The following is a 12,300-nucleotide window of genomic DNA, read 5'->3' as shown; positions in this document are numbered from 1 at the left end:
GCTACGTGTTCTCGTAGCCAATCGGCGTCTTCCCATCTGACTTTCATTGATCAGCTGAGTGTCTTTCGCGTATGTTCTGCTAGATTTCGCAGTTCTGGTCGAGGCGGTAAAGGAGTGCTGTAGTTTGAATTGAGTAACGGTTAGTTAGCTGGTTAGTCATATGAAGCGTACTTCATAAAATGTTAGTCTTCCTAGAGTAAATATACAAAGTCAGATTGCTTCCCACGAGGGTTAATCTGTAATTTAAAGTAGTCTGTTAGCTTCGACCTCCCGCTCTCAGTCCCCCATAATGCTGCTATGGGGCAGCGCGAACTGTTGTACGAGCCCTCGATGAAGCGGAGCGTCGTTCGAGCAGCTACCGTTTGCCGACTGGACGTAGGCGGCGTTGTGAAGGAGGCTAGCCATCCCCGGGACGCTCTATCTTCACGGTAAGTCTGTGGTTCGGCTCCGCTGGCCGTTTAGCTGACTCCAGTGTCGCCTCTATAACGTTGTTGCCCGTCCGGTTACTTTTAGCGTTTAAGGCCTGGTCTGCTTGTAAGTCGTGCGTTCAGGTCGGCGTATTTGTGTGGTTATGAGACTGACTGACAGTCGGTCGATAGTCATGCGTTTGTAAGTTACGAAGAAACTAGCTGAATTACCTTACCAAACAGTGCAAATTGTCCCAGGGAAATAGGTATTGTCATATTATTGTACATATTTTATAATTTAGTTTGGCTGGCTGGCTCCCCTATTCCACAGCCTAGTCGGTTATAGTGTCCGGTAGACGGCCGCAGTTTGGCGGCACCTCACGGTCTTCACGACGCGGTCTGGATTATTGTAACACCCCTCACTCTCTGAGTCCCGAGTCTTCTGCTGATGGGTAGGAAGTGGGTGTTATGGAACTGGTTCCCGGTGGGAAGTGACTCACCAGGGCGGTAGGCTGACCTTCGCGTGTCGACGAGGGGCTTCGGTCTGCCGTTCATCCTATCTGCTTGGGTACCACGGTACGGTGTTCATTTTAGGACATCCTCAGGTCTTATGAAAAAATCCGTCAGACTTCAGACAAAACGGCATCAGACATCGAACTCAGACAAAACGGACTCGGGTGTCAGGAAAAAAACCGTCAGACTTCAGACAAAACGGCATCAGAACTAACGGACTCAGACAAAACGGACTCGGACAAAACGGCATCAGAAAAAGCTTAATTTTTTTTTTTTTAATACATTTAATATAAAAATGTAGAACAATTATTGTTCGCTATTTTCCTTAGATTTATTTTTTTTCCAGACATTTGTTCAAGATGTCATCTGGCAGTTTGACACTGGCTTTGTTTGAAGCTGTTATCACAGTGTAAAATCTAGTAGTCTGATAGCAGAGGTGGAAAGAGTGCTGAAAAATCCTACTGTCACTACCTGTATATATTATTATTATATGATGTAAAGTTACTAGTCCACTAAGTTATTGAGAAGAAAAGTAGCCTTTTGAAAAAATGTTGAAATAAAATACATTTGTCTTATGTGGTAATTATTTTTAATTTTGAATTTGGGGTGTAATTAGATTTAAATCCCATAACATGTTTGGCTGGTAGAGGTGGTAATAGAAAGGTGGTTGTCACATTTAATTTTGTAGATGCAATGATAATGTTGTTATTCAACCAGGGATTTAAACAAATGGAAATTAGCTGTGTACTGGACTCACAAAGACATCAAGTTAGGTAAGCCTACATTTAGAAAAGTGTGTTGCTGTATCAGCATTGATATGACACATCTAGCGTGACCACCTAATCCATGTCAGGAGGGACACTATGAGCTACTCCAGGTTTTACAAATACTTTAAAACTGAAAGGCTCCTTGGCTAATTAGTTCTTCTAGTTCTAAATAATAATTTTTGTGCTTTTACTGGTTTGTTTCCTTCATTCAAAGACTCATCCAGCTGTTTCACATTAACATTACTGACACATGCATGACTGAAGGAGACTGACCAATCAGCACACAGCAAGAACTCGGTGCTCAAGTGAAATTCAGGTCCTTTTAATTGAAATGATTGAAATGGTAGTTTGCAAACCCTGTCATAGCTCATAGTGTCCCTCCTGACGTGGATTAGGTGGTCACCCTAGACACATCTCTGAGACTGGACAGGATGTAGTGTCTTTTGATAAAAAAAAAAAGTCTATGTTGTGGTTGGTTTGTGGCATAACAGTGAAAGACACTTGAGAAGAATTTTAGGACGTTTGGGGTTGAAGCGGAGATGCCCCCAGCGACCTGTCACTGAAATCCACAAAGCTTTTTCTTTATTTGAAGCTGCAGTAGCTTTTTGGCTTTTCCAAAAGCCTGTGCTGCACCTGTAATGCATATATATATCGTACCTGAAACCTATGCAAAGTGACTACTTCTCACAGTAACAATAGTAGAACTCACAAATGGGAATAATTTGGGCTTTCCTTACTGATAAATGCATTGGCACTCCTTGAGCTGGAGTCATCTACAATATAAATGGGACAGTGCTTTGTAGAATCCTACTACTGCCACAGTAAGTGTCGTGATCTCTACAGTAGTTCTCTACAGTAAACTTGTGAAAATATGTTGTCTCAAGGTAATACATTTGCTTGTCTGACACTAAATACTAACCAGATCATTAAATTAGGAATCAAAATATTTTACATGCTGTGCAACAACCATCACTAGAAAAGCCTACCTGTTTTGTCTGCTGTCAATAGCTTTTTCACATTGGTATCAAAGCCTTTTTGAGTAAGCTCACCTTGAAATAAAATTTTAAGAGGTAAGGAGTGAAAATAATGTAGTACTAAGCAGTAGTCACGAGGTCTTACATCTGATTTACCTTTGATATTCTAAACACACACACAGAGACACACACACACAAATTAACGTTAGTGAAACCTGTTTATTATAGCTTGACGGCTCGACTTTTCTGAAAAAAGCATTTGCAACTGTAAACATGAAGACTGCCATTCTTACTCAAGTGGTAATCTGTACAGTCAATTAGATAGGAATGCTTAATTATCAAATTTAAATTAGCCCAGAACATCCTGTTAGCTTTATCAGGCAGTTTACGTCGATAGCAAGAATGTGCCAACATTAGGCAGAATAAACAGTCGTTACCGTTTTCGAGGTCTTTTTTAAGATCCTCATAGGCCTTTACTTTGTCCATAACCTGACAAATATACGGATCGTCAATTAAACTTAACATCATTGCCACTACTTAAGCTAGCTAGCACGGATTCGGTCCACAAACATCCAAATATTACAATTTTGAAATATAATAAAAAGCTAACTCTCTTCATCATCCGCTGTCGTAGCTTGATGACGCTTCATCAGGCTTTGAGGTCGAAAAAAATTTAAAAAAGTTTTTTCTGATGCCGTTTTGTCCGAGTCCGTTTTGTCTGAGTCCGTTAGTTCTGATGCCGTTTTGTCTGAAGTCTGACGGTTTTTTTCCTGACACCCGAGTCCGTTTTGTCTGAGTTCGATGTCTGATGCCGTTTTGTCTGAAGTCTGACGGTTTTTTTCCTGACACCTGAGTCCGTTTTGTCTGAGTTCGATGTCTGATGCCGTTTTGTCTGAAGTCTGACGGATTTTTTCATAAGACCTGAGGATGTCCTAAAATGAACACCGTACCACAGACTGTCGTCTAGATTTTAGATATATAAACCTACTTGAGAATAGAAATTCATGTGCGCCCCCCATTGCTTCCCGAATTACCAATGTCTTAAGTGTGTGCTGCATTGGACTGTCTGATCTTGTTTTACGGACGTTTTTATTTCTGGTAAAATAAAAATGGGAGCAAATTTGAAAGTGGTGTTCTCTGTGTGTCAGTGGTTAAAATCAAAATCTGTATTTTGCTCCCTGTACGTGTCACATATTCACGTCCGTGTGTCCCATGAAGTTACTATATTTATATTATACTGCATTCAGTAATATACGTATTCTGCTCCTGTCAGAACTTGATTAAAGTATTGCCAGAAAGGTGAATTTGCACCTTTTTTATTAACCAAGTTTGTCGACGCCATTATAACGACACAGATCACTGTGCCTATTCATGCCAGAGTCCCGCGGAAAAAGTGATTGACAGGTGGTAATTTGTGTGTAACTTATCTTTATTTATTTATGGTTTGGTTATGGGTAAAACAAAGACCATGCGGGTCAGGTAGTGGAAATGGTAGGCTAGAATTAATTAATTCGTTATGAATTAATTATTTAACAACAACCATATCCCTCCCCTCCCCAAAAACGTTACATTCTGACACGGATGACTCTTGCTATCCATGCTTTTTTTCGACGCCATTGTTGTCATGAATAATTCCGTGGAGCGTCGAGTGGTCACGTGACAAATTATGAGGCGCGTACAATTTCATTCTTTTTTATTGATAGGCGCGCGTTTCTTTGCGCAGCTCTTCACCATTTTAGGCGCGTGATGGCGTGCAAGCCCTGTTTTACCAGGTAAATTAACTGAAAACCAGTTCTCACTGCTTTACGTGATATTCGGGAGAAATAGCAGATTACGCATCGGAACTGCCTGGGATACAAACGTCATGCGTGTGACTAAACTCTTCAGCCAATAAGGGCAAAGGTGTGTCGTCACGGAGGCGGTTCCAGTTTGTGCAGCCGGGTGAGAGGTCGCAATGCATCTAACCGTAATTCATTGCGTCAGGATCAGTTTGTGTTGCTTTAAGCCAGTGCTGTAAGCAAGTCGAACGCACCCAATGACCGGACTGGGGAAACTAACTGAAACCCAGACTTGATACAGAGGACTAATGACAACAACCAGAAACAGCTGATCACATGGGGATTCCACATGAGGGGGCGTGGCATCCGGAAGGAGCGGACGATCGGGGCAGGACAGGGGTAATGTTGGGATAAGATCTTTATCGTTTTGAAAGCCATTAAGAAAAAAATGCTCTTCTTGTTTTATCCTGTTCATTTTGTGTTTTAATGCTAAAAAAAAAAAACATATTTAGATGTAATTTTGGGGGACCGGTAACCAATTAATTGGTTTTCCATTATTTCTTATGGGAAACATTCGATCAGAACTCAAACTTAACCGAGATACTGTACCATGGTATTAAACACTTATCAAAAATGTTAACTTGCTACACATCTTAACATTAGCCATTTATATATAAGCAGTAGGGATGCACCGAAATTTCGGCCGCCGAAAATTTTCGGCCGAAATAGCATTATCGGTTTCGGCCGAAACGTAAGAAAGCGCCGAAAATAAAAGCCGAAATTGTCGCCACGCCTCTCCCATCCTTCCGTCTCGTTCGCGCTGTCATTACGCATCAAACACGCAGTATGTCGGCAGTTTGGAAGCACTTCAAAGTTTCAGATGAGGACAGCAAAGTTGCAATATGCAACATTTGCTCTGCAAAAGTTTCAAGAGGGGGTTCAACAGCAAAGACATTTTCGACTACAGGTTTAATACACCACCTTAAGTCAAGACACGCAATTGAATTTGAGGAATACCGTCAAACAACGTTGGTTAAAACTAAGCCAACTAGCACATCAACACCCTCGGTTGCCACAGTTTTCGAAAAAATTAAGAAATTTGCAAATGACAGTGCTAAAGCACGTGACATAACAGAGAAAGTAATGGAATTCATTGCTTTAGATGACCAGCCGTTTTCAGTCGTTGAGGACATCGGATTTCGTAGGCTAATACACCACATTGAGCCGCGTTACACACTGCCAAGCAGACGGTATTTTGCAGAGACCTCTCTACCTGAAATGTATGACCGTGTTGCAAAACATGTTCATGAGCTCATGACCACAGATATCTCTGCTCTAAGTTTTACCACAGACATATGGAGCTCTGACGTTAGTCCAACTAGCATGCTCAGTTTGACAGCGCAGTGGATAAACGCGGAGTTTAAATTGCAAAACATTCTGCTTCATGCCCAGGAGTTTGTCGGCTCACACACTGCAGCAGCAATATCCGATGCTTTGGCTAACATGTTTGAAACTTGGAACATAGACAAGTCTAAAGTGCATGTGATTGTGAGAGATAATGCACGGAACATGATAAAGGCTATGGATGACAGTGGATTAAAGAGCATACCTTGCATGGCACACACGCTGCAGTTGGCTGTGAATGAGGGAGTGCTTAGTCAGCGGAGCATATCAGAAATCACAGCAACTGGGAGAAAAATTGTGGGACATTTTAAGCATTCTCCGCTTGCTTATTCCAGACTACAAGATTTGCAAAAACAGTTTGGGATGCCAACAAAACGACTACAGCAAGATGTGGGCACTCGCTGGAACAGTACATACTATATGTTGCAAGGATTACTTGAACAGAAGCGGGTTTTAGCTGCATACATGACAGATCACGACCTGCCAGCAACTTTGAGTGCACATCAGTGGATGTTGGTGGAAAACATTGTCTCTCTTCTCGCCCCGTTCGAACAGTTAACCAAGGAAATAAGCTCAGCTCAAGCGTCTGTTGCTGAAGTTATTCCACTGATCGCAGCACTGAAGCGCCTGCTTGGAAAAGAGGCGGAAACAGATCATGGCGTAAAAACAGCTAAAAAAAACTCTACTGGAGGCTGTTAACAAACGCTTCCAAGACATTGAGTCCAACCCTCTTTACGGCATTGCAACAATATTAGATCCACGCTTTAAAGACCATTACTTTGACGATGAGAAAAGGCAGGATGTACGCGAAATGGTGCAAACAGAGCTTACGGCTCTTGAAACCTCTGGTGAAGCACAAGCCACGACGGGGAGAACAGAGCAAACTGTGCCTGAGAAACGGTCACGTACAAGTGATGAGGCGCACATTCCTTCGCTTTCTGATTATGTTTGACGAAATTTTACAGGAAAGCGTCCCAACCCACAGCGGTGTAAGAGCAAGCGCAGCCTCACAAGAAGTAGCAACCTATCTAGCTGAACTACCCATTGGCAGAAGTGACAATCCACTTGACTACTGCGCGAACAAAGATCGCTTTCCTTTGCTTGCATGGACTGTGCGCAAGTACTTATCTGCCCCAAGCACCAGCACAGACAGTGAGAGATTATTCAGTGCAGCATCTCATGTTCTTGATGAGAACAGAAATCGTCTCTCCAGCCAGAAAGCTGAACAACTTTTGTTCATAAAGAGAAATCTGCCGCTTTTGCTAAAATAAAAGCAGCCTAATTTGATGTTGTTTACAGTTAAAGGTTTGATTTATTCTGTTATTGCAATGTTTTGCACAGTAATTTAAAATTGAAGTAAAACGTTTAATGCAGGTAATATTTTGCACAATTCGTAAAGGCACTAAAAGCTAGCACAGACTGAGTGATTTTATTCAGTGCAGTATGTTCTTCATGAGAAGAGGAACTGTGTCTTCAGCCAGAAAACTGAAAAACTTTTGTTCATAAAGATAAACCTGCTTCTTTTGCTTAAATTAAAAGCAGACCAATTTAGTGTGTATAGTTATGTTGTTTACAGTAAGAGGTTGGATTTATTTATTTTTCTTCTGTTTGTGCACTGTTGTTTGGTACAGTAATTTAAAATTGAAGTAAAAAAGCAGCTAGCATTTTTTTTGCACAATTTTGTTACAGAAAGAAATTTTATTTAGTTTTGTTATTGTTAAACAGCCTTATTACTGTTATTTATTATCAATAAAAGTTTGATTGCTTAATTAATTTGTAGTTTTTTTAATACAAACAAAAAGAAAATATTTTAAACATGTTTTTTAATGAAGCCATTTTCGGTTTCGGTATCGGTTTTCGGCCAAGTGCATCCAAAAATTTCGGTTTCGTTTTCGGCCCAGAATTTTCATTTCGGTGCATCCCTAATAAGCAGGTAGCCAACAAACATGTTAGCCATCTTTTATTAAGGTAGCGGATAGGCGCAATGACTAATAATAAAATAATATAGTTAATGTGGGAACAATACAAAACGTATAACAGAAATGCAGGGCTGTGGAGTCGGAGTCGAGGAGTCTGAGTCGGAGACAATTTTGGGTACCTGGAGTCGGAGTCGGCAAAAAGTTAACCGACTCCGACTCCTACTAAATTTAAATGGGAATTAAAAAAGTAAGTTGAAATGTCCCAATTCACAAACAGTCATAATGAACTACTTCTCTGCTGTAAGAATAAAGCCCAATGCATGCAGTGCATAATGTTACCACAAAACGAACATGTCAAGTAACCATGAAGCATGCTTTTCATTGACTGTATGCGTCACTATATGGGATGTAATGCACAGGTAAGGTGCAGCACCGCTTTCCATTGTGTCGTGTTCCACTGTTACAGGGAACTGTGAACCTAGCCTAAAGCCCCCCATACATTTACAGATGCACTGCCGATTTTTCGGCCGTTCAACGAGTCATCACGCGTCAAACGCCTGAAAAATCATCTGGTGTGTTCTCAGCTCCGTCGGCTCCCCTTCGCTATGCGCTAGTGAAGGGGGCCGAAGGAGCCGAGAACACAGATCTCCCTACCTGTCTCCAGCAGAGGCTCGTTCTGCTGATCAGCTGGCCGGTGAGTGACACAATGCACTAAACTTCCGGCTGGCTGACAGAGGAGACAGCCACTGCAGCAGACAGAGGCATCACATTACTTTGGATGGGGGCGGTGGTCGAGATTTTCGATAAGCTGGATCTGCCCGTCCATGTGGACACCCGCAATCTGCGGCCGCCAATCAATTGCCGCGATTGTACACGCACATTGGTCGGTGGCAAAATCCTTGTTTTTGTGTCATTGTGTTTGTCTTTAATCTGGCATTATAGTAGAGTGTTGGCTTCCTAGCCAGTAGTTCTGTGGTGAAATGACATGTACGTTGCCTTCCTTTCCTTCAATAGATGTAGAAAATACATTAGCATAGTATATACATACAGAGGAGTCGGAGAGTCGGAGTCGGAAGATTTAGAAACTGAGGAGTCGGAGTCGGAGCATTTATCTACCGACTCCACAGCCCTGCAGAAATGTGTCCTGTAAAATCCTGTAAAATGTGGTAAACGCCCAGTCATACTTTAAAAAAAATATACCGTCGTATACCGTGAACCCGATATAACTATGAAAAATACCGTAATATAAATTTTTGGTCATACCGCCCAGCTCTAGTCTAGTGCATCATAGGAGTATGTAGTTTTTTACTCTAAAGCAAGAGTCATATGAATGGAGCTGTAGCTTTGAGGAAGTGGTATATGAGGGGCTGCTCCTCTGCAGTTCAAAAGAGTGTTGCCTGATGATCTGTGGAGTGTTATTCCCTCCAGCTGTGTTTCCATCGCTATTTCTGCTGCTTTGATGGCACATCGATGAAACACCTGTCTGTAGCAAATCATTTGATGGGTTCCTTTATTGATGTGTATTTCCTCCATTAGGTACCTGGTGGGACATGGTGTCAAGCGTATGCTGAGCCGCACAGAGGAAGCTCTGTGCCTGCCATACCCACAGCAGCGACAGCTTGTGCTGGATCTCTGTCTGGACAAGCTACAGAGTGTCCGCACACATGCAGAGCCCAGCCTGCGTCGATCTGTCCTGCTGGCCAACACGCTCCGGCAGATTCAGGAGGAGATGCAGCGGGAGAATGGAGATTCTCCCAGTCTCACACCTCCCTGTGTGCTTCAAGATGAAGGATCTGTTCCTGAGGACGTAGCAAACCCGCTTTTTGGCTCCTTTGAGATTACAAACTCCACCAGCTATATGACAGACTTGGCATTAGATGACATCTTTGAGGACATTGATACATCCATGTATGACACGGCAGATACCTGTGCCCTGGTCTTCTCCTCAACATGGGGATTGGGATCCCAATCATCAATACTGGATGACGGCCTCAAGGTCTTATCTAGTTGCACCCCGGCCAGTGCCCTCCAGCTCTGCTTTACAGACCTCAGTGACCTGGACCACATCATGGAGATCCTGGTCCAGCCCTGAATTCCATGGATTGCAATGTGGGTGTTATGGTCCTCTTGTTTTTTGCCAGTTTTTATTAAAAACAGAATTGCTGTTTTTAGAACTGAATGATTATATTTTTTCTATGAAATGCTCTAATATATTTATATAAAGGATTATGCCTGACACCTACTGTAGAATGATTGCACGTTTTAGGCCAGAGAATCAGTGTTACTGCTGACTGGCATTCAGGAGGTTTACCTCAGGCTCCTTAAGCTTTCAGCCATTTAAGCAGAGAAGGAGACACCCTATGTAATAGGAGCAGCCATGCTTCTGTATACAGAAACGAGCAGCATATTTTTGTGAACTTTCAGGACATGTCCTCAAAATTTCAGTATGTCTCTAAATGGTTCCATGTGTCCTGTTGGGCTTCAGTTAGTGAGGTGGACTTTGGCACATAGACTCAGTTTACTCTACCTCAGGAGTCTCCTACTCTGGTCCTGGAGAGCTACCGTCCAGTAGGCTTTCTATCATACCTGGCTTCTGACGAGCCACACCAGTTCTCAGGTAAATACCAGGAACAGGTGTGGCTCATCAGAAGCCAAGTGGGACAGGAAACCTACTGGATAGTAGCTCTCCAGGACCGGAGTTGGAGACCCCTGCTCTACCTCTTTTACAAATCATACTTTTTCCTGTCCTGGCTTGTCCTACCAAATCAGACAAATTAGGTGTCAGACGAATCAGAATTCTCAGCTGATCAAGAACCATTAACAAAATTTAGACATTTTTATATTCTACAGCCATTAGCCACGCCCAAACAATGTCCAAATTTGGCCCGTTTTGGTCTGATGGCTATAACTTGGCCGTGCCTTGGCCTACCTAGACCAAATTTGAAATCCTACCTCCTGACACCATTCTGGGGACACGGTCCAAGGCGGGCTGCATTTCGTCAATAGGGGGCGCTACAACTAAAAACTGCCAATATCTTCTGACTGCCTTTGAAGCCCACTTTGTGCAAGCTCCACAGTTGTCATGCCTTCAGTGCTTGCAGTGGACCAGTGTTCCTCCCTTACAGAGGAAGACGAGCCCTTGCAAATATCACTTTGTGTGCAATTAATAGGATTTTCTTGTCACTCATGAAACATTTACAATTTCTGTAATTGCCCAGAGATCAACATTGTGCCTGTTAGAGAGAAAGCTGATGTCTTTGGGATCAAATTCTGGACTAAGATGTATCCACTGTTGTGATTGTGTCCTTGAATAAGCCATTTTAACCCCCCCCACCACCAGCATTTGTTGCCTCTGGCCTAAATGAGGTAGTGAGTACTTTTGAAACTAAATGTGGCATTTTTAGGACAGTTCTGATTTTAAATTGGGAAAGTAGACCAATCATTCCATATAACGTGTAAGGTGATGGTTGTGAACTATTGGGATGTCCAGCAACATTGGGGCTGTCTGTAGGGGGGTGGGGGGGACCTACTTCTGTAAGAACTGGTGATAGAGAAGCCCCACCGCCTTCCATGGGCCTCCTGGATTGTAGCCAGGTGTTAGAAACTGCATGCAGTGGCATCTTAAGTGGCTTGATTCCTCAGGAAGGTTTCATGCTTGTTCCCTTACCAGCATTTTATGAACAAGTTGCTTATTTACACTGAAGTCTGTTAAATGAGCCCAGTAGTCTGTCAGAGCCAGCGAGCCCACCTCAGCACAGACTCGTCTCCATCTACCCTTTTCCTTACCTAGAATCTTTACTTTTAAGCTTTAAAAGCTTTCTTTGTCCATTGGTATTCGTAAGCATTTTACTTTTTATGGATTTTATTGTATTTAATATTTAATTTAAGCTGTTCACTAGGCTTGGGTTGTTGGCTAGTACAGAGTCACAGGCAGGTACCAATGCTAGGTACCAATTATGTTCACCCTTTAATTCATTTGAAAGCTCTTCAGGTCATTGTTAGTATTACACATTTATCTTTTTAATATTAAACTGTCAAAGTAGGACAAGCTAACATCTGGTGATGTTTAGTAGCCATAATGATGGTGAGATCGTGTGGCAGAGTGGTTCTGTCTAGCTACAGGCTCCTCCCCTAAAGCTCCCTACCTTGGTACAGACCACAGCAGGAAGATGACAGGCAGAGCATGCAGTGTGGCCTTGTGCATTATGTGTCCTGGGGAGAGGTCACAAATTCCTGCAGCATTTTCTGTCCATTGTTAGCACAATCTGCATCATTTTTTTGGTATGAAAACCAAAAGCAAAATAGTTTGAGTCACTTTCCAAGTGCAATATGAACTTAGAATTATCTTCTTGGGGGGGGGGGAAGGATTCAGTAGGTAAATGTTAAATTCTAAAGGTCACATGGTCTTTAAACATCTCCATTTGCAAGATTAGCAGTCTGAAATGTTTGTTTCCTGTAGTCTAACATTCATTCTGATGCCTTTTACTATGCAAATGCAGTATCACAGTAGCAGTTTCGTAATAAATGTGTGAAATTGA

The 12,300-nt window shown here is 42.3% G+C and overlaps 1 protein-coding gene across 2 annotated transcripts; it reads left to right on the top strand.

Annotated features, from left to right (window-relative positions):
* Positions 1-12,300, top strand: LOC111842848 (cell division cycle-associated protein 4-like). 2 transcript variants are annotated; one of them, XR_011984041.1, is made up of 3 exons: positions 1-428; positions 9,299-10,296; positions 10,446-12,300. XR_011984041.1 is itself a non-coding variant. In XM_023809891.2 (2 exons), exons 1-2 carry the CDS (start codon positions 298-300, stop codon positions 9,852-9,854), a joined length of 687 nt encoding a protein of 228 aa, XP_023665659.1. In that variant the 5' UTR covers positions 1-297; the 3' UTR covers positions 9,855-12,300. The 2 variants fall into 2 exon arrangements, 1 of the variants encoding a protein (XP_023665659.1); XM_023809891.2 differs by having other exon boundaries at positions 9,299-12,300.

Source organism: Paramormyrops kingsleyae, chromosome 19 (assembly GCF_048594095.1).
Source record: "Paramormyrops kingsleyae isolate MSU_618 chromosome 19, PKINGS_0.4, whole genome shotgun sequence".
Lineage (NCBI taxonomy): Eukaryota > Metazoa > Chordata > Actinopteri > Osteoglossiformes > Mormyridae > Paramormyrops > Paramormyrops kingsleyae.
The sequence above is the reverse complement of the archived record's forward strand: the minus strand, read 5'-3'. Positions and strand labels throughout refer to the sequence as shown.